We start from the raw sequence: 20,996 nt of genomic DNA, 5'->3' as shown, positions 1-20,996 counted from the left end.
CATAGCTCCTATATGTTTAGGATGCATATAGGAGGGTTAATTGGTAAATTCACTTAATTTTGAGATTTTTTTATTACTACAGTGGTATTTTTAATGTATCATTATACTTACAGTGGAATTTTTAATATACTACTAGAGCATAAGCTATTTTAGTAAAACTATTTATAGCTATTATAGGTGACAGTGGTACAAATATTGTAACACTAAAAGAAAAAAAAAATCACCACTCTTTAGTCGTATAGTTGCTATTTACTTGGCATGTAAGTAGCAGCTATGCGTCAATACTTAACCGAAGACTTGAAGTTCCATGATCTTAGCATAACATGATGGACTACTACAAAAAATGATTAATGGTGGCACTGTACCATGTATACTAAGACCTTATTCATTTCACCTTAAAAATATAATATTCAGTAACAATAATATAAGTTCGGTAAAAATGATTTCAATTCAGTAAAAATAAGTTCAATTCAGTAAGAATAATTTCAATTCACTTAAAATCTGTAAGGCCCTGTTCACTTCACCCTATTTTTGCTGAACTAAAATTAATATTTCTGAACTGAAATTATTTTTGCTGAACTTAAATTATTTTTACTGAACGAAAGTTATTTTTACTGAACTGAAATTAATTTTTCTAAACTGAAATTAATTTTACTGATTATCTATAATATTTCTTCTTTAGAGTTGTTGATTTTTACTGAACTGAAATTAATTTTACTAAATTGAAATTAATTTTACTGAACTGAACTTATTTTTACTGAATTGAAATAATTTTTACTTGAATATTAGTTTTGTAAGGTGAACTGAACATGGCCTAATTTTAAAAAAAATATAATAGAAAATATATAAAAATAATTTTTGTTCAGTAAAATTAATTTCAGTTCAAAAAATAATTTAAGTTCAGCAAAAATAATTTCAGTTTAGCAAAAAAAAAGTGAAGTGAACGGAGCCTAGCAACTTTAACTTGAATACCACTACTCGTACTTGATTCATATTGAGCTTTTAAAAAGAAACTTATAAACATAATGATTAAGCTGCCGTGGAAATTTGGTTGCACTATGTGGGTTGACAACACAGAGCTCTATAATACTTGAATAAAACTAAGGAAAATTTGACTTTTACCACCATGAAAAAACCACTTATTGGCTTTTACCACCTCCATAAAAAAAAAAGCTTTATTTACCACCAACAAATTTCCAAAAAATAGATTTCATCGCCAACTAACAGATTATTCCGTCCATGAATCAGTTAGTAAGGCCCACCTTTTTGACAATTCCTCTTCGTCTCCCCCGATCTTCCATGCCAACCAGTCGAGAATGAAATCAACTCCACCTCGGTTGGTCGAAATTTGGTGTGGGTCTAGGGAGGGGTCGGAATTTTGTGTGGGCTGGGGAGGGGGTCGGAATTAGGTGGTGGTTAGGGAGGAGGTCTAAATTTGGTGGTGGCTAGGGTTTTAGGAGTAGTCAAAATTCGGTAGGAGGGGGCTTTTATGGGTGGTTGGAATTCGATGGCTAGGGTTTTGGGGTCAGAATTCGGTCGCTAGGGTTTTGAGGTTGGAAATTGGTGGAAAGGGGGTCAAATTCGGTGTTGGGGCAAAGGAAAACTGGGGTCGAAATCCGGTGGGGCTAGAGAAGAGACTCGGAAAATGATAAGGGAGGGGTGTCGGGGCTAGGGCTGGGGTTGGCTGGCCTAGGCCTTCGGGCGGGGAGCCGATACCAGTGGCAGGGTTGGGAGCCGATTGGTGGCTGTGTTTTTATTTTATTTTTCATTTTTTTATTTTTTCATTTTTTAATTTATTTTCTTAAAAAAATTACTCAATAATATAGTGACACATGTACATGGTAGGCCTCACTAACGGATTTATGGACCGAATCCGTTAGTTGGGGAATCCGTTAGTTGGGGGTGATTGATGATAAAAGCCAACTTTTTTTTTTTTTTTTTTTTCTGTGGTGGTAAAATAAAACTTTTTTTATAGAGGTGATAAAAACCAATAATTGATTATTAATAGGTGGTAAAAGTCAAAATTTTCTAAAACCAATGCACCAAGCTCTCATCATTATTTCCAAATGGAGGACTTCCTGCTTCACTTGAAACATTAGTGATTAAAAATTTCCCCTTGCTTAGCTTCAATTGTTGAATGGAGGAAAAACAAGATATAGGTTAAGAGTCAGCGTAGTCCCAATTCATGAATACAACACGAAGCATAAAAGGGAAGGATCTTGACCCTCCTTATGGGTTACTACTCCAATAACTGTTGATACATGGTAATTTAGAAAAAATCGGTGTAGATTATTTAGAATAAAATAGAAAAATCTAGAGTGTCTAGTGTAGGGAAAAATCTTGTAAATAATTCATCTTGTTACTATAGGAAAAATCTAGAACTAGTGTAAGGAATAATGGTGAAACAAGTTAAGAACTTACATACTCCACTATAAATACATGTTTTGTGATGTAGTGCGGAGATAATAATATTACTAAAGCTTGGGTAAAATAAGAACTCTCACAAAATTGATGTATTGATGAATAAACCACCCACCAAAATATTGTTGCAGTATATGAAACATTATCATTTAATTTGCTTATTGTTGCATTGTACAAAATATTACCATTTGTAATTTATGAAAATGTAAAATTAGTTGTATTATGTTTGGTCCATTAAACTTCTACATCTGTCCAATTTTTATGAAATATCCTCTCTAATTCGCTAAACCCTATCAACATTATATTAAAAGAAAAAAAAAAAACTTTATACAAATTGGATTTTAGATATATTTACCCAACTTATTATGTTAGCCAAAATATAAGATTCTAAAATTTTCAAAATATTGGCGCTGAATAATATGAGCAATCTGAGAATAATTAAAAGATCAAAATAATTCAATTTTAAACTTTGAAAAATAAATTCTATGAATTCTGACATTTTTTACTAAATCTTTACACCTCGATAGGTCAAATATAGTCATCTTCTAAATATAGTTGTCGCAAGTATATATTTGGGTTGCGTGTGGTAGTTAGAATGTCAAACACACAAGACGGATCTAGGAGTGGAGATTGAAAGTCAAATATTTTATTTTAATTTTATATAGTGATTAAAATTCACATTTTATTTTAGAATTAAAATTATATTTCTTCCGTTTCCATTTACTTGACCTATAACTCTTTAACACGCAATTTAAAGAATAGATTAAAGAAGATAAACATGAGCTAAATAAAATAAAAAATAATGTCATGAAACCCAATTTATCCTTTGTGGTTTAATTTTTTTATATAAAAAATTAAAAGCCACATGTTGCAATTTCATTGGTAAAAAAATTAAATAAACCAAACCCAACCACCTTCAACCCATCGCAGCCCCACCACCTCCATCCTTAGCACCCACCGAAAACCACCATTTCCCTCCCCAACCCCACCCAAAACCACCGAATTTCCCCCGAAACCACTCGCTGCCTCACTCTCCCAGCAACCTAACCCCCTTCTTCAAAACCACTCGCAGCCCTAACCCTCTTCGCCGAAAATGTAACACATCCGATTTACTAACCAATAAAAAACAAGAATTAAAGGAAAAATAAATAACCTTTAAATAAAATTGCGGAAACATACACCTAAATCGGAGGTATCACCGCCACACTCAACAACCTGTCAAGTGTTAAGGCTTACAAAATCCCAATAATTACAACCCAATAAATCCAATAAATCTAAATGAGCTATTTGTACAACTTTACAAACTTGTTATAGCAAACTAATCGAAACACTTGAGCTCCTTTTGCTACAACCACTTGATCAACCTGTTTAGACAAACTTGACTGCTCACCATTAAGGACAAATTCCAAAATAGATCGTCGTAGGGCCACCATAAGAAAAAGACATGGCTGCAAACACAAATAGCACAACAAAACAATACACACGTCAGCAAAAAACTGAGTAATCACCACTAATTAGAATATAGAGTATAATTGAATAATAAACAATACTAACTCAATTAAACAATGTAGTTCGAAACTACATTACACATTGTACTTTTAAAAATAACCTTTATCAACTCAACCTCGAATAATAATTTGAACTTTTACTCAATTAACTCATATAACCAATAAGTGTGCCATGCTCTTTGTTTTATACCTAGCCTTGGACATGGGTAATTTGAATAAAACCAACAAGTATAAAAACTTGAATACTCCCAATAACTAGAAAACACCTTGAATCAGACCACATACGGGCCAATTCCCACTGTAGGGGACCATAGAAAAATAAATAATAAAAATTGTACCTCATTCTTAACTCATAAATAATAATTCTCAACCTTTTGATCTCATTCTTGATCAAGTAATCATTCACAAACTAATAATAATAACTCAACAATGGCACATGTTCCCAAATAATGTAACAAGATCAACTCAATTCATAAAATTAATATCTCAACTCTTATAGGGCCGGGCAATAAAACTAATACCCAAATATAATCAACTCACAACCCAAAAAATAATACTCTACATTAACAACTCTAAAACCTCGATAACACAATACTCCCTATAACAACAACATTAAAACCCTAGAAATAATTGTACAATCAATTATATACAACAAAAGTAATATGATATTCAAATCAAATCAAATCATATAATATCATAATAATTAATCATATATAGAAGGGGTACCATTAATAAATCATATCACACATAATAATAATACGAAATATAATACAAACATCTCTAAAATTTAGTGTGATTACCTTATGATCGATACTTAAACATTGAACACGATCAAAGATCCATGAAACAACGAACTATGCTAACAATAGTTGCGATTAACGATGGAGCAAACCATAAATATGATTATACATGTAGGATAATTACGCATGACATCACCATAGAAAAAATAAAGGTAAACAAAGTTTGGTCAAAAGATTTATGTATTAAATCCAAACTTACGGTTGAACACCTCTTAGGGAATATTATTAGGGTGAGGGGTATATATATCCTCTCATAAAAGAGATTAAATAAAATACTTAATAAAACATATTATTAAAATTCTATCAAAATAATATATTTGTATATATAAAAGCTCTAATTTTATATTTTATCAAATCGTAAAATATACGGGTATTACAGATAACAATCCGCAAGCCATCATTTTCACACCTATCTTCTCTCGAAAGTCTGAAACCACCACAACTCTACTCCCCTTCGCCAAAAACACCAGATCTCCATACCCAGGCCAGTCCCTTGAAACAACCTCACCCGTTCGTTTTCAAGATGGTTTCGGGTGCCAAAACCACCACATCCTTGATTTTTGGGTGGGTTCCAAATTTCAAGCGGCTGAGGTTGGGTTCTTGGTGGTGTTAGGGAGGATTTCGGTTTCTGGAAAGGGTAGGGAGGAGGTGGTTTTAGGTGAGGGGCTAGTGAGGGTGGCGTTGGTGCTGGGGATGGCTGGCTAGTTTAATTTTTTTTTTATTTAATTTTTTTAAATTTTTTTTTTTGGACAAATCACATGTTGACTCGTGTCCAATAATCTGGTATAACGGGTCATTGACTTTCGTTGAACGGTTTTGACCTGATGAAAGAAAATGCCCCCCCCCCCAAAGTTGGGATTATTAAAAAATAGGAAAAATTGCCCGCAATAATCCGACCTTTTGGCCGCCGCTGAAAATAATCCACCTATGGATTATTTTTAAATAATCCCACCTTTATACCCACTCCGCTATAAATGGTCCCAACCGGTCATGTAACCTGTTATATCAAGTTACTTGACACGTGGCGGCCTGTGATTGGTCTAAAAAATAAAAATAAAATAAAAATAAAATAAAATAAAATAAAATAAAATAAAATAAATAAATTTATAACAAAAAATTAATATTTTTTATAGAAAAAATTCAAAAAAAAAAAAAAAAACCCCACCCCAGCACCGCCTGAGTCCCTACCTCCGTGGCTCCGGTCACCAGAACCCACCCCAGCGCCGGCATCGGGGTCCAACCCCAACGCACTCCAGCGCGGCTCCAACCCCCGACTCTAGCCCCAACCCAAACCCAACCCCAGCACGACTCCAATCCCACCGCAGCGCCGACGACCTCCTTCCCCCTCCCCCGAACCACCAACCCACTCCAGCGCGACTCCAAACCCAACACCTTGCAAACTCTCTAAACCCTCGATCTCAGCCCCTTTTCCCTTTTCCGTCCCTTTTCTGGCTACCTCCCTTCCCCACGCCCCAATTTCGACCATCATCCCCTTCCCACGCCTCGATTTATGGTTGTGGTGGATTAGTGGCGATGGAAAGGGGTAGGGAGGGTCGGAGAACGGCGCGCAGGGGTCTTCGGTGTGGCTGGCTTCTCCGGGCCTCGTCTGGTAGGGGCAGCGAGGTGGCTGTGGTGGCTGGTTTAATTTTTTTTTTTTAATTTTTTTTATTTTAAATTGTTAATTAATGTTAATTAACTGTTAATATTAATCGATTCTTAAAATCAAAGTTAAAATTAAAACTTTTTTTTGACCAATCACGTTGTGACACGTGTAAATAAAACTTTTAAAAAAAAATTTACCTCCTCAACCGGTTACAGGTCACTTGGGACCATTGAGAGCGGATTAGCTATAAAGGTCGGATTATTTAAAAATAATCCAAAGGTGGGATTATTTTGGGCAGACGGCCCAAAGGTGGGATTATTCCGGGCAATTTTTCTTAAAAAATATCGATAGTTGAGATTATTAAAAAATAATTGATAGTTGGGATTAATGAAAGTAAATGGCCAAAAGTTGGGATTAATAATAACAAATTATATCCTTTTAAACCGTAAAAAACAACAAACAATAATTTTTTTTGGGATTTTCTACACAGTGCCCCTGTGGTATTATTGACTTTTTCAAGGTGTGCCCACCCAATTTCAAAATTCTACATTGTACCCTCAAGGTACATTTAGTGTCTACACTGTAGCCTTCCGTTAAGTCGCCGTTTGCCAATTCCGTTAGTTTTATTTATCCACACCTAGCAACCACCGCACCCAGCAACCACCGCACCTAGCAACCGCCACACCCAGCAACCGCCACACCTAGCAACCGCCACACACCAACAACCACCATACACCAACAACCCCATCATCGTATATCGCCTCACCTACACCAAAGAAAGTGTTCGCAAGAATGGAGGAATTTTATTTGAAAATTTGCAGAAAATTTTAACAAATTAGTTTAAGGCTTTATTAGTTTCATTGGATTCGGATTGCAAAATTAAGTTGTTAATTGTTGTTTTCGTTTTGAAATCAAAGATTTGGTTCGAAAACAATAGAAAACCCTAATTTTTTTTCCCCAATTTGATTTTCATTGTTAAATTCATCAATTTTGGTTTAATTAGTTTGAGATTAAATGCACAAAACTTATTTTAATTGTTTTTTTCAATTAAAATCTGCACGACTATGCATTTAATTTTGGTCGAAAATTTTTCAAGCTAAGTAACGGCGGTGGTGCGTTGCACATTAGTGGCTAGATGCGGTGGTTTGCTAGGCGCGGTGGTTGCTGGGTGCGATTCGCAGGTTAGGTGCGGTTCGTAGGGTGGGTGCGGTGGCTTGGGTGAAGTCTAGTGGATGGGGTGGGGTTCGCTGGGTTTGGAGGAGAAAGGGGTTGGTGGTGGGTGGGTTTGGAGGAGTAAGGGGTTTATTTTTAATTTTTAACAGATTTTTTAGCAAAAGTTAACAATATTAACTTTAGGATTAGTGGAGGGGTTATATCGTACACACTATAGGTAATTTGGGGTTACAGCGTGGAATTTTGAAAATAGGTGGGCACAGCTTGGAAAAGTGAATATCTCAGGGGTACTGTGTAGAAAAACCCTTTTTTTCCCAATCTTTAGGCTTCTTAAAATTGAACAAGTCCAATACAATGAGAAGATTGAGAACCCATCTTTCCTTGCATAATCCTTGAAACAATCATGCAAATTGTTGCTCTGGAGGAAAGAGACTTGACTTGACTTGGTACAACAATACTTGTTACGAGTACAACAACATAAATAAATACGTGTGAAGTATTCAATTGCCGCAAAGTTTTCCCCAAAGCAAAGATTTGCACATATTTAGCCAATGTCAAATGTATGGCTCTTCTTTCCCATGCCTTAGGAGCTTCACCTATTTTTGAAAAAGAGATGCTCAGCTACAAATAAAGGCATAAGCTATATGCCTTGAGACTCTTCAATCAAGAGAAATAATCGTCATCAGTTCCGAGTTAGGACAATGAAGGATGCCAAGCAAGCTAGCTGCTACAAACCACTGCACATCTCTTGGACACGTACAGAAAATGGGAAATTGATCAGTTAGCACAAATTGTTTTCTTAATATTTGAGAACAAGAAATAAAAAAAAAAAAAACAATATTGAAAGTAATCAAACTAAAGGCAACTTCCAGATTGCTACTCAACTAATCTCAAATTTCATTACATATACAGTAGATCACAAAAACTCTCTAAAGTAAAGCACAATCCACTTTATAAATAGATCAGTGCCACACCTTTTTATATCCTTACAGAGTTACAAGGCAACATATACCTGAACCAAAATCATTCAACTATCTAATCAGGACTTCAGGAGTATTAAAAAGGAATCATCTTGGGAGGGTCAACCCCCCATCGGCCTGAACCAAGATCCATCCCTGAGCCCAACCAACAGACAACTCAGGTGATAATCCAGGGTCGAACTACTTAATTAGGCACACGAACAATGTATTTAGAAATATCTAAGTCTGACCTCGGCAAATATAAAAATGAGCTAGCCATGAATGATGTTTAATCATTAATCAATTTCAATATCAATACAACTAGTCTATGCATGCACGAACGAGAAATGAATTAAATTAGATGCACTCAATGCCTTACTTCTCTCTAAAACATTTCATAGACTATTATGTAGAAAATAAGAAAGGCATCAATATACCTGCTCTTAGTTTATTTACTCTGCTTCTCCTGCAAAATTAGGGAGAAGTAAAAAGTTAAGGACCGACATTATCTAATCGTTTTAACTACTAAGAATCAAATTTGAAAAAAATTACCTGCGTGCTAATTCCTCAAAATGAGTCGGCTAAATGCTCCAATGTTGTCCTTGACAACTTGATATCCCTGAACCAATTTGATTTATTAAGCCTCAACTTAAGTTTGGTAAATTAGTTCAACAAAAGCGTAAGGGTTGAAGGCAGCAACATTTATACAATTATACACGAGTAATAGTGCAGCTAGAATAATACCAACCTGGTAAACAATGTTTTGATGTGGCCGTGTAAGGATTAAAGTGTTCAACTAACTTGCAATCAACCCACAATAGCAATGAACAAACAAGCATAACAATCAAGAACAACTTTGAAGGAATTAAAGCAAGTAAAAGGAAGACAATGTTACCGTGGGAAAACCCGAGAACCAGGAGAAAAAACCCACCCTTGCACTATGGAGTAATATTGATGATGAATGAACTCAAGAATTACAAGCATGAATTGTATAGAAAATTCAAATGCTCCTCACAAACCCTCTCAAAACCTCTCTATGTGTTTAAATGTTTGTGAATACTCAACAAAGAGGCTTAGAAAAGGTATATATAGTCTAGGTAGAAAATACAATCCAACGGCTAAGATTAAAGCAAATCGCACAAGCCGAAAACGAAGCGACGAAATAGGAGCAGGGAGGTTCGGCCGAACCTACCCAGAGTTCGGTCGAACCTAGGGTGGTTCGGTCGAACCTCCTTGGGTTTGGTCACTCCTCCTCTAGAAATGAAAACTGGTGCACCTACTGACTTAAAACCGGGTTCGACCGAACTTTTCACAAGTTTGGTCGAACCTTAACAATAAGGCAGCTTCTATGCAATCTCCTTATGTCTCCATGTATTTATCTATCTCCACACTAATCCTAACAGGCCGAGTAGGCGGTGTTGGGACATTATTGGCACTCGATGTTGGGATCCTTGCGTAATCAATCTCTACATATGGATACAATCTACCTTCTTCCAATCTTCACATTCAATAGCACATCGATCTTTGAGTAAATTACTCTCTTATCTTGAGTGACTCGAGAGAAGGAGGTAGCTCTGGCAATGATCTCATTTTTGGGCAACGTTCAATCTTTAATTCAACTAATGAAGTAAGATTCTTGAGTGAAGGCAAGTTGATGAACACAGGACAATTCTCAATTTTGAGAATTCGAAGGCGAGGCATGTCATTTACTTCCAATCCTGTCCAATTCTGGAGTTTTACCAACTTCTTGAATGTCAGTGATTCCAATGATGGAAAATAGACGTCCGTAGTAACACTGGATGTTCCACAAAAGCGGCGATCCACAGCTGTTACACTGGAAAATTCTTCAATGACAAGAGTCTTAAGAGTTTGAAGCTCACCAAGTGCTGGCAAGATCTCACATGATGGACATTTCATCAAGTGTATCTTTTGAAGGCTTCGCGATGGATCACAAATCCATTCCGGAAACAACTTGCCACTGTAGTTTATTATATGCAACTCTCTCAAACAAACATGAGGTTCTAGGCCTGCGAGTACATCATCGGCAATAGTTGCATCCACCAATCTCATCCATTGCAATACTATCTTTTCTAGCAACAACTTGTTGCAAAGCATTGCCTCCTCTGCCATAGCTCGATTTTGGACAACTTCAAGAGATTGGATGCAAATTGACCCTTTAAGACTATTCATATTCTTCAACTCTGAAATACAATATCCTTTAAGACTATCACCCACAATGAACAGAGGGAGGGTCTGAAGGCTACGAAGGTTTCCAATGTGGGATGGTAGATGAAGCCGATTCATGTCACTTAATTCCCAATCAAGACACAACAGATTAGTCAATTTTTGAAACTGCTGTGGCAAATGGAAAAGTTGATTTGTGTTTGTGAGATTGAGGAATTGCAAGTTGGAAAGTTTACAGAGTGTTTCAGGTAATTTGGTTATAGGAGTAAAGGAAATATCAAGTTTTCGTAGACGCTTTAACCTATGTATGGTGTCTGGAAGCTCTGTAATATCGGTTTTTTTCAGTTTCAGTACACGAAGGCGCACCAGTGCCTTGAAAAGCTGGCGAGGCACAGGACCAATCCTTCTATCATTGAGAGAAAGAAAAGTCCTCAAACGTTTGAATTTCTCACGTTGAGTCCATTTATCAAGTTGAATATCGCCACACAACAAAGACAAGTGACGAACATCTTCAATGTTTGAGGAATCACTTATAGATGACACCCCTTGTTCAAGCCGCAAACATGTCTTTGAAGCATCAAATTGAGAGAATATGTGGCTGAATTTGTGCAACTCATATTTTGGCTTTTCGGTGTGGTTTACATGTTCCGAATGTTGAAGTATTGACATGCCTTGCAAATCATTAAAATATTCTCTGCCTTCACCCTGCTGAAGTATCCCTTCTGCTACCAAAAGGTGAATCAAATCATCCATATTGAAGGGGTATTTATGAGGAAAGACTGAGAGAAAGGCGAGACACACCATCAATCGAGGTTGCATAGTATGATAGCTCAACCTCAAGATAGAAATAATCTCCCTTTTAACATCAGACATATCTTGCAAGTCCTTATTCAATCTGTTTACCGCCCAATCATCCATGTTATCTTGAGCTAACACCATCCCAAGAATTCTAGCAAGCACTGGCAAGCCTTCACACTTTGTTGCTAGGATGCCGGCAATATGTGACAAATGCGAATCAGGCAATTTTTCATTAAGCAAGAGTGCCTTTTTCACAATGACCTGTTTGCAATGTTCGTCTGACAAACACTTCAAGTAGTATGCAGTTGTGCGAGTTATTCTTGAAACTTCCGGATTGAAAGTGGTGATGAGGAACTTAATCTCTTTGTAAGCCAATTGAGTTTTAATGAGAGCCCGAAACTTGGTCCACGCAGAGACTTCTACATTTAGCAAATTGTCAAAAAAGATTAAAAGCCTTTGATTTTGTTGTTGGAGGACCCCGTTGTTGCCAATAATTAACCTTAGTTGGCGAGTTGCTTCTTTGAAATCGAAGCATCCCTCCATCGAAGCAACTCGAATGCAGCAAAATCGCTCCAACATTCTTCTGTCAAGCAAGGTGGCTTCGGCAAGCATTGTCTTTCCAATTCCATCCATACCTAGTATGCACACTCCATGATCAAAATCATCATCTGTAATCAACCTTTGGATGACATCCGCGATTTCTTTTTCCCTTCCAATCAAAGGTAATAACAGCTCTGTATCAATATTATCATGATCACCATAGCTTCGGCAGGACCTGTAAGTTCAATGATGGACTTCACTTCCTCAATTGTTTTTTTAAGTTTTCTTTCTAGCTCCTCAATGTCATTTGCCCAAGTACTAACCATGGATTTAAGCCTTGATGAAAGAGATGATTTCCGAGTGAAATCTGGTACATCTTCAATCAAATCCTCTGCATCTAAGAACAGAATCGCCATGGTGTCAAGGCGATCCTGCAACCTCAGTCGAAGTGTATCATCATCCAACTGGAATGTGTTTACGCTGTTCAACAGGTCCTGTGCCAATATGGCAGTAGTATCTAGCGATTTCACTGCTTCCTCACCCTTTTGGAACTTTTTGTATTCATCTTTAATGATACCAATCAATTTGATTAAGTTCGTAAGTAAACTTGAAGCAAAGGCAGATTGAAATGCAGCTTCCATAGTAGCTGATAATGAAGATATGATGGTTCACAATCCTTTCTCTGTTTCTCATATGGCCATGAACAAACCCACGTGTGAGTGAAAGTATGAACTTAAATTACAATTTGTCAAAAAAAAAATTTAAAAAAAAAACTTAACTTACAAAATACTCCTATTTATGTTAAAATTAAATTAATTTTACTAGATTTAAATTAATTATGCTGATCAATTGAACTTAGGTATGACAGGGTTATGCTTAAATTTGGGAGAATAACTAGCATATCTCTAAAAACAATAAGTAATGCGAGCTGGTAATTAATTAAGCTAATGGTTAAAGCTCAGGATTGATTTATTTATGCTACTGTATCAGATTTTTATTGTTAACTCTATGATACACTGAGTTGTTTATTTTGTTCACTTGTTTTGGGAAGATTAAGCTATTAAAATCAAAGAATATGCGAATTAATTGACACAATAGTAAATTTATATGGAAAATAGTATCGAAAATGTAGATGTACCTGGAATGATCGAACTTTGGTGGGAGGCTAGGAGAGTAGGAGGTGTGAAGATATGAGATAATGGAAAGTCAGATCTGGAGGATAGAGCTTGAACCCAACGATCTTACTTGTAGTCTCGTACCTTGTCGTTTATTTTCAACTCCAAGGGATTTTTTTCATTTCTGTTACTCTCCTCAATCTCTCAAAAGTCTCAACTATTTACTCGTACCTCATTTCTCACTTTTTACTTCCTCCACTTTGAATGTTCTTCTCCATCAATATATTAATATGGATGTAAAATTAATTATTAAATGAGCTAAAGTACTCCAAAAGTCCTAAGAGAATTTAAAGGAAAAGGTTGACTTGTGACTTTGTGAGAATGTGAGGTGTAACATATTTATTTTAGTTAACACGTCCTCCCCCGTCCCTAATTGTTTGTTCCATTTTTTTTAAAAGTGTCTTCAAAAGATTGCTCCATACTATGTTTGACATGTTTTTCCACTTGCACTCTCTCTATCTCTCTTCTCATTGATATTTGTGTCAACCCATGTGCACCATTTTTTAATATTATTTAAGTTAACACGTATTCCTTTTTTAAAAGTTTTTTTTTTAGTTGACATGTTTCCTTTTAGTATAAGTTTTTTACCTTACATTTATTAAGTACCCCACTTGATTTATCATTTTCTCTCACTCTTTCTCCTCTCCTTAATATATGTGCCAAAATTTAACGCGTCAACTAAATAGAAATGGAGGAAATATAAAGTATTTTATATGTTTCATCAAAAACTTTTGCATGCCCCCGATTTACAATAATTTTATTGTACATCAAATATTTTTGTGAAAAGTGACCATTTTTCTTTACAAAAGTGACCTTTTTTTTACAAAAAGTGACCCTTTTTGTTACAAAAGTGACCTATATTTTCACAAAAGTGACTCTTTTTTTTCACATAAGTGACCCTTTTTTTCCACAAAAGTGACCCTTCTTTTTCACAAAAGTAATTTTTTTTTTTTTTTTTTTTTTTTTTTTTTACAAAACAAAACAGAGAAGTAACATAGGAATTTCATCAATAACCACTATCATTCGCTTTAAATTCGAGAAGCAAAAAATCCCAGATTCACCAGAACAATCATCATAAATGTTTGTGGGAAACACCATAATGAAGACTAACACTGTAGCGAAAAGAAACGAAGATTAATTTGCCATACCAAATAGCCATTTTTGTGTCGCTTCGATAATGATTTGAGATGAAGCCAATCATCTATTTTTGTGTCTGGAGGTTCTTAAATGTTGATAGAAACAATTGATTGAATTTCAATTATATAAATCAAAAACTCAATTCAAACAAAATTTTGAGAAAAAAACGTCATTTGAGAAATTGGTTTTACGATCGAAATTTTTTTATCAACAAAAGATTAATTGTAGGTTGAAAATTTCATAATAGAGGAAGTGATTTCTTAGGCACGGAAGATGAAGAGAAAATGAAAGAGTAAAGAAGTAGAGAGAGGAAAGTAAGAGTAGAGAGAGAAACTGAAAGAAGAAAGAAAGATCCTGAAAATGAAAAATAAGGAAGAAGGTGCAAACACGAGACTTGTTATTCATCGCCCGCAAATCTCTACATAAAGCCCACATTTTATAATTTTTTGACAAATTTGCCCTTTTTATAATTTTAACCGAAGATAAATTTTTCGCACTAAAAAAATGTGGAGCAGCACCGGATCGCCGAGGATCACCGGAGAATCGCCGTCGTCATCGGAAAACGAGGTTCGTAACGCATCGTAAGGACGAAATGGTGGCTGGCGCCTAGCCAAAAGGCCATGCCGTGGTTGTGGCGCCTAGCCAGGACGCCGCCACCGTGGTAACGGCGCCTGGTGGAGAAGCCTCGACCATAGTAGTGGCGCGTGGCCAGGACGCCGCAGCCACGGCCAAGACGCCTGGCCAGGCGCCACTAGGGGAATATATTTTTTTTTTATTTTTTTTTTTTATTTTTTAATTTAATCCCCTTTTTTTTTTGTTTGTTTTTGTTAATTTAATCTTAATGTAATTATATTTATACGTTATATGTTATTGTTACAGGATTATGGTGGAGACGGAAATGATTACAGTGGGATTTTTGTACATGATGGCCTGTTCGAAGATGCTCAACAAGCGATTGATTGGGCAAAACAGGTTGCAATTAGATCAGGCTTTTGTTTAGTAGTAGCAACTCATAAATCTCAACGGGATGGTAGAATGGATCGCATTTTGAGATGCGACCGTTATCGCAAAAGAGAAGAACGAGATTTCAGTAAAGCGATTCGGTTTGACTCAAAGCGGAAAGGTTGTGGGTGTCAGTTCCGAGTTAAGGTTCGACAACATCAAAGGCGTGACGGTTGGGAAGTGAAGGGTTACGGCAAATGGGGATATCACAACCATGAGCTGATAGCATACAAAGTGGGGCATCGGCAGTTAAGCGGCCTAAGTCCAGCTGCGAAACTAGTTGTAAAAGAAATGAGTGATGCTCAAGTGAAGCCCGCTAAAATATTAGCGTCTGTGTTAGAGAAATTCCCCGAAGACCAGCCAAACCGAAGACACATCTACAACGTCAGACAGAAATTGAGGTTTGAACGGTCAGAGGGAAGGAACCCTATACAGCAGCTTCTGCACCAGGCACAAGCACGTGGTTACCTTTACTGGTTTGAATCTGACGAAGACACATCGGAGGTAACTCATTTGTTCCTTGTCCATCCTGATTGTGCTGATATGATTTCGTCTTGGCCATCTGTGATTTTGATCGATTCAACGTACAAGACAAACAAGTACAAGTTCCCACTGGTTGAGATGGTTGGGATGGCTCCAACGAACCAAAACTTTCTGATTGGTTATGCAGTCATGAAGGATGAGACGGCTGCGAGTTACCGTTGGGTGTTGGAAAAGTTGAGAAACTACATCGGCCCAAATGTACAGCCATCGGCCATCGTAAGTGATTGTGAGGGAGGTCTTTTTGCCCCTATAGCGGAGCTGTTTCCGGAGTCGAGCCATTTACTGTGCACATGGCACATCAACAACTGTGTGAAAGTCAAAGCCTACAATCTTTTCAACAAGAATTTAGTAACAGCAGAGACATTGGTAAATGGTAAGTGGCGGAAGATCATGCAAGCTACCACAGAGGCAGAGTACGATCGAGCCTTGGAAAACTTCAAGGATGCGTACAAGTGGTGCCCGCCAATCGTAGACTATGTGATGCATCAGTGGGTACCTCAGAGGGAAAAGTTTGTCAAATATTGGACGAACCAAGTTCTTCATTTTGGGAACACTACGACATGCAGAGTCGAGAGCGCTCATAGAGCTTTGAAGGACTGGATTGATTCTTCCACGGCTGCTCTGGATACACTGTTCGAGAGAATAAACAAGGCTATTGATACTCAGAGGAACGGCATCAAGAACTATCTCGAGGACTCCAGACGACGACATGGCATGTTGTATGGCCATTTCATATTTAAGATTCTCCACGGTCGTGTGTCACACCACTGTTTGGGGTTGATTCTGAGCGAGTATACCAGGATGAGGGAGTTGGGCGATGAAGTGGCTATTCGGTGCGGATGTGCTATATCAATGACTCATGGATTACCTTGTGCATGCACCATTCACCGCGTAATTACGCAAGACAGGGCGTCGTTACATGTCGATCAGGTTCATCCATTCTGGCGGACGCTCGTTATCGGAGAGCATGCTGTTCCGCATACGATTCACCGTGAACAGGAGGAGTTGGAGCAGTTTCAGTTGATGTTTGACCAAGTGTCCTCCAGTCACCCTTCGATCATTCGTAGTGCTACACACATACTTCATGACATGTTCAATACATCGTGTTTGGATACCGAGGAACCGGAAGGGGTCGAGCGACCTAGGGGTCGACAACCACGGCGGAACAAGAGTGCGTTTGAGTACATTCGCGGTCGTGGCTGTGGCCGTGGCCGTGGTCGTACATCCTCATCAAGTGGCAGCCAATCATCGTCGTCGGTGAATATGCCCGGCACCGGTAAGACATTCGACTTCAATTTCTTTTGTTGACTGTTTGATTAGTTTACTGTTGACTTGTTTATTGTGTTTATTGATGTGTGTAACAGGGAGAATGGACATTGAACATTTTCCATATAAGGACAGGATCCCTAATATCATGATGCCATTCTTGGACGGGTGGAATGATGTCATTGCAGATGGTAACTGCGGATTTCGGGTTGTGGCGGATGTGTTTCAAATGGGTGAAGACAACTACGGTTTAGTGCGGCAGTTGATGTACAGTGAAATCGCATCAAACCGAGATGTGTATGGCCATGTGTACGGCGAGGACTTGGATAGGTCTCTGCAGCGTATCCGGTGGGGAGGGGGACCTTGCGGTCAAAATCATTGGTTCGATGCGCCACTTGATCTCTTTGCCGTTGCAAACATCTACAAGTGTGCAGTCATGCATTTCGGCCTTGGTTTACATAGTCGAGCCTATTATCCATGTACAACGGTTCTGCCCTGGTGTTCGCGCGAGACCGTCACCAGACCGGTAAGGGACGTTGCTATTGGATTTCTTGGGCCGTCATACAGACATTTTATCCGATTAGACATGTCACCCGATTTTCCGGTCCCACATATCATACCAAAGTGGTATGAAATTCGTAGAGCAAGCGTGGAGGGTTGGGATGCTTTGTACCATGCTCGCGTGCAACAGTGGAACAATTTAATTGCCATGTAGTTTTTGTTGATGTACACCTACCTTTTACTATGAGGCCTTGTATTGTCAATACTATGTCATTTCTATGTGTTCATTTTTAAAAGATAATGTTTCATTTTAAAAACTAACAACAATAATTTCAAATATTACAAACTAAAAAGATAATATTGAATTTTAAAAACTAAGAACAATAATTTCAAATATTACAAACTAAAAAGATAATGTCTAATTTCAAATATCAGTAATCCCTCTGTGACGCCCACTGCCACTGCTCAAGGGTCCGTTCCAGATCGTCAATAACAGCTCTGCCTGATGCACTCGTCATGCAGTCCCTTTCCTCAAAAAGTCGGTGTCCCAACTGCATAATCTTGCCCATCCACTACACAAAACAAAAAACATGAAACGACGTATTATACATATATATATTAAAATAAGAGAACAACAAATAAAAGATGAGACGTACCGCATAAGAGGCAGTGGCAGGTGGCACATCGTCATCATCTGCGTCGTCGATGTCTTTGATCAACCTCGGGTGCGAGTGCCGGATGTACCATTCCATGTAGTGCTGGTCACACATGGCAGTCACCCCACTTGGCGGCCGCTGCAGCTCCGCCGTCCATAGGCGGGCAACCATCGGAAACTGCTCCCACATGGATATCATGTTTGACGGCCATTGGACGACGTACTCCTTCGACGACGCAGATCGTACCGCCTTACTGGGCCATGCCGGTGGAGGTGGGACAACTTGGACAAATCCAAGCTGGCGAAGACAGCGCTGCGGCATGTACGCCTCTACGATCTCGCGATACTGAATCAGTCCAGTGTAGAGGGTCCTGGGTACCCTATTACTAGGGTTCTGGCCGAAAGGCATCCAGTTCACCTGCACATTATTTAAAATCAGTAACAGTCATAAAATAAAGCATCAGATTGTAAAAGTAGAAATAATTTAATCACTGTACCTCTAAGGGGGACATCCTGTCAAGCGATAACCGTATGGAGCGCAGGCGGTCAACGGACTTCTTCTCGACACGCGGACTCCACGCACAGGCACGTGGCTGGCCATCACCAATGGGAACCGGGTCACGGTGTGGTCGAAACGCAGGAAAATACTCGTATATCCAGGTCTGTAACAACGTCAGACATCCAGTGATACCTGCTGCATCAGCCCGGCTCGAGAATCCTAACTGGCGATACAGATACGCCAGCGTAGCCGACCCCCAAGAAAACTGGCCTACTCTGTCGGGCTCACACGCGTCAACTATGTCGCGTGGCCTGAGCTTGTTCCCGCTCTTATCCGGAAACAAGGTACACCCGAGAAGAAGAAAAACATATGCAGCCAGCTGTGTGTCCTGCGTCCTACGTGCCGTAGGGTGCAAACATCGCTGCAAGACGGCTGCGATTTTAACGCCGCCGTGATCCCACACACCAAGTGCCGATGTGTACAGCGCAGCCCTATCCACCGCCAACAGCTCCGCTAGTAAATCTGCCTGATCCGCATCAGTGACGACAGATGTTCGGTTTCCCTCCACGGGAATCCCAAGGATGGCCTCGACATCATGCAACATGATCGTCATCTCACCGAACGGAAGGTGGAACGAGTTCGTATCCGGCTGCCATCGCTCAACGAAAGCCGTGATCAGCGTCCAGTCAATCCTGTCGTGCATGGTGGCAGGAAGGTGACTCACTCTAGTGGCCCTCAATCGCCCGACCATCTCGCTCTCCTCCGGCCAAGCATCAGCCCAGCTACACAAAAACCTACAAGTCTTTTCCCGGGTTTGGCATTTCAAATTGCCTGTATCCAAAGCCCTCTCCTGGTCCTCCCAAATACGGGTAGCGATGTGTCCTAAAAAGCTAGGAATCACACTCCCGTCTATAGGTCCCCCGGCCACCTCACCCCTCACCATCCAAGAATCATTAACGGCCCTCGACCGTTTTCTGCTACCCGCAGACACAGTGGACGCAGATGATGTGCCAGATCTACTAACAAACCTACCATCTCGACCCTTACGCACATCTACCCTATGCGTCTCATACGTATCATCAAGCCTCTGACTGAATGGACCGTAATCATCATATGGTCCACTCTGATCGTCGACATCCTCATCTGCATCATCCTCGTCCTCGACCTCCTCCTCCTCGACCTCCTCCTCCTCCTCCTCATCATCATCATCATCATCTTGATCGTCCGCAGAACAGTGCACCCGTTCTCTGCGGGCCGAGGCCGAAATACCACGGGATCTAACGTGTCTGGGCCCCGAGCTCTCCATTGAGTAGATCGTACTCCTCACGACGTCAATACTCTTCCCCGCACCAGGTCTAAATTGCGATGCCTAACTCCAAGTAAATAACGAAACATAATAACGAAAACAAATTAAAAAAAGTCGAAAATAAACACAAAAGCAAATAAACAAGTCACGGAAATAAAATTATAAACATAAAAAATATAAATATATACAAGACAATATACGTATAAACATAAGAAATATAAACATAAACATATACCAAAAACAAAAAATATAAACTACAAACAAAAAAAAAACAAACATAAACAAAAACAAAAACAAAAAATATTACCAAAAACAAAAAATATAAATACAAAAAAGGACGAAAATAAACACAAAAGCAAATAAACAAGTAACGGAAATAAAATTATAAACATAAAAAATAAAAATATAAACAACACAATATAAATAAAAACATAAAAAATATAAATATAAACATAAAAAAATATAAATATGAACAAAACAATATACCAAAAACAAAATATATAACCAAAAACAAAAAATATAAACAACAAACTAAAAAATGAAAAACATAAACAAAAACAAAAAATCAAAAATGCAAAGAAAAAACCAAAAACAAAAAACTAACAAAACTTAAAAAATTTAAAATTGCAAAAACTTAAAAAAAGAAGAACATCAAAATTTTAAAGAAAATTTATAAAAAAAAAGGGAACTTATAATTTTTTTACATACAAAAATATAATTCAAAAAAAAAAAAAATACATAGGAACATAAAATTAAAAATTAAAACCAGATACAATTTTTTTTTTAAAAAAAAAAAATAGAACATAAAATTAAAACAAATAAAAAAACAAAATTTAAAAAAAAAAAGATAAAAAAAAAAGGGAACATACAATTTAAAAAAAAGAAAAACAAATTTTTTTTTAAAAAAAAAAAAAAATTCGAAAATA

At 38.0% G+C, this 20,996-nt stretch overlaps 3 protein-coding genes across 4 annotated transcripts; 1 reads left to right on the top strand and 2 right to left on the bottom strand.

Annotated features, from left to right (window-relative positions):
* Positions 1 to 7,441: 7,441 nt before the first annotated feature.
* On the bottom strand, positions 7,442 to 13,966 carry LOC110714780 (putative disease resistance RPP13-like protein 1). Of its 2 annotated transcripts, XR_002510157.1 has the most exons (4): positions 13,125 to 13,966; positions 9,017 to 9,083; positions 8,902 to 8,930; positions 7,442 to 8,252 (listed from the first exon to the last, which is right to left on the bottom strand). XR_002510157.1 is itself a non-coding variant. In XM_021893330.1 (2 exons), the coding sequence occupies exon 2, from the start codon at positions 12,077 to 12,079 to the stop codon at positions 9,998 to 10,000; it is 2,082 nt and encodes a 693-aa protein (XP_021749022.1). In that variant the 5' UTR covers positions 12,080 to 12,668; positions 13,125 to 13,966; the 3' UTR covers positions 9,356 to 9,997. The 2 variants fall into 2 exon arrangements, 1 of the variants encoding a protein (XP_021749022.1); XM_021893330.1 differs by lacking the exons at positions 7,442 to 8,252; positions 8,902 to 8,930; positions 9,017 to 9,083 and adding an exon at positions 9,356 to 12,668.
* Positions 13,967 to 17,050: 3,084 nt separating this feature from the next.
* Positions 17,051 to 17,894, top strand: LOC110714894. Its single transcript, XM_021893445.1, has 2 exons — positions 17,051 to 17,119; positions 17,208 to 17,894. The coding sequence occupies exons 1-2, from the start codon at positions 17,107 to 17,109 to the stop codon at positions 17,822 to 17,824; spliced, it is 630 nt and encodes a 209-aa protein (XP_021749137.1). The 5' UTR covers positions 17,051 to 17,106; the 3' UTR covers positions 17,825 to 17,894.
* Positions 17,895 to 17,998: 104 nt separating this feature from the next.
* On the bottom strand, positions 17,999 to 18,883 carry LOC110714895. The gene is made up of 3 exons (XM_021893446.1): positions 18,763 to 18,883; positions 18,267 to 18,683; positions 17,999 to 18,182 (listed from the first exon to the last, which is right to left on the bottom strand). The coding sequence occupies exons 1-3, from the start codon at positions 18,775 to 18,777 to the stop codon at positions 18,042 to 18,044; spliced, it is 573 nt and encodes a 190-aa protein (XP_021749138.1). The 5' UTR covers positions 18,778 to 18,883; the 3' UTR covers positions 17,999 to 18,041.
* Between the last annotated feature and the right edge of the window lie 2,113 nt (positions 18,884 to 20,996).

The sequence above is a fragment of the Chenopodium quinoa genome, unplaced genomic scaffold, assembly GCF_001683475.1.
Source record: "Chenopodium quinoa cultivar QQ74 unplaced genomic scaffold, ASM168347v1, whole genome shotgun sequence".
NCBI classification, from domain to species: domain Eukaryota; kingdom Viridiplantae; phylum Streptophyta; class Magnoliopsida; order Caryophyllales; family Amaranthaceae; genus Chenopodium; species Chenopodium quinoa.
The sequence above is the reverse complement of the archived record's forward strand: the minus strand, read 5'-3'. Positions and strand labels throughout refer to the sequence as shown.

Excerpts from the sequence above, each read along its gene's own strand:
- LOC110714780 (XM_021893330.1), bottom strand. The coding sequence starts at position 12,079 with ATGGATGGAATTGGAAAGACAATGCTTGCCGAAGCCACCTTGCTTGAC.
- LOC110714895 (XM_021893446.1), bottom strand. Across the intron at positions 18,183-18,266 it reads CTGCCACTGCCTCTTATGCG|TGGATGGGCAAGATTATGCA; the intron begins GTACGTCTCATC and ends TGTTTTGTGTAG.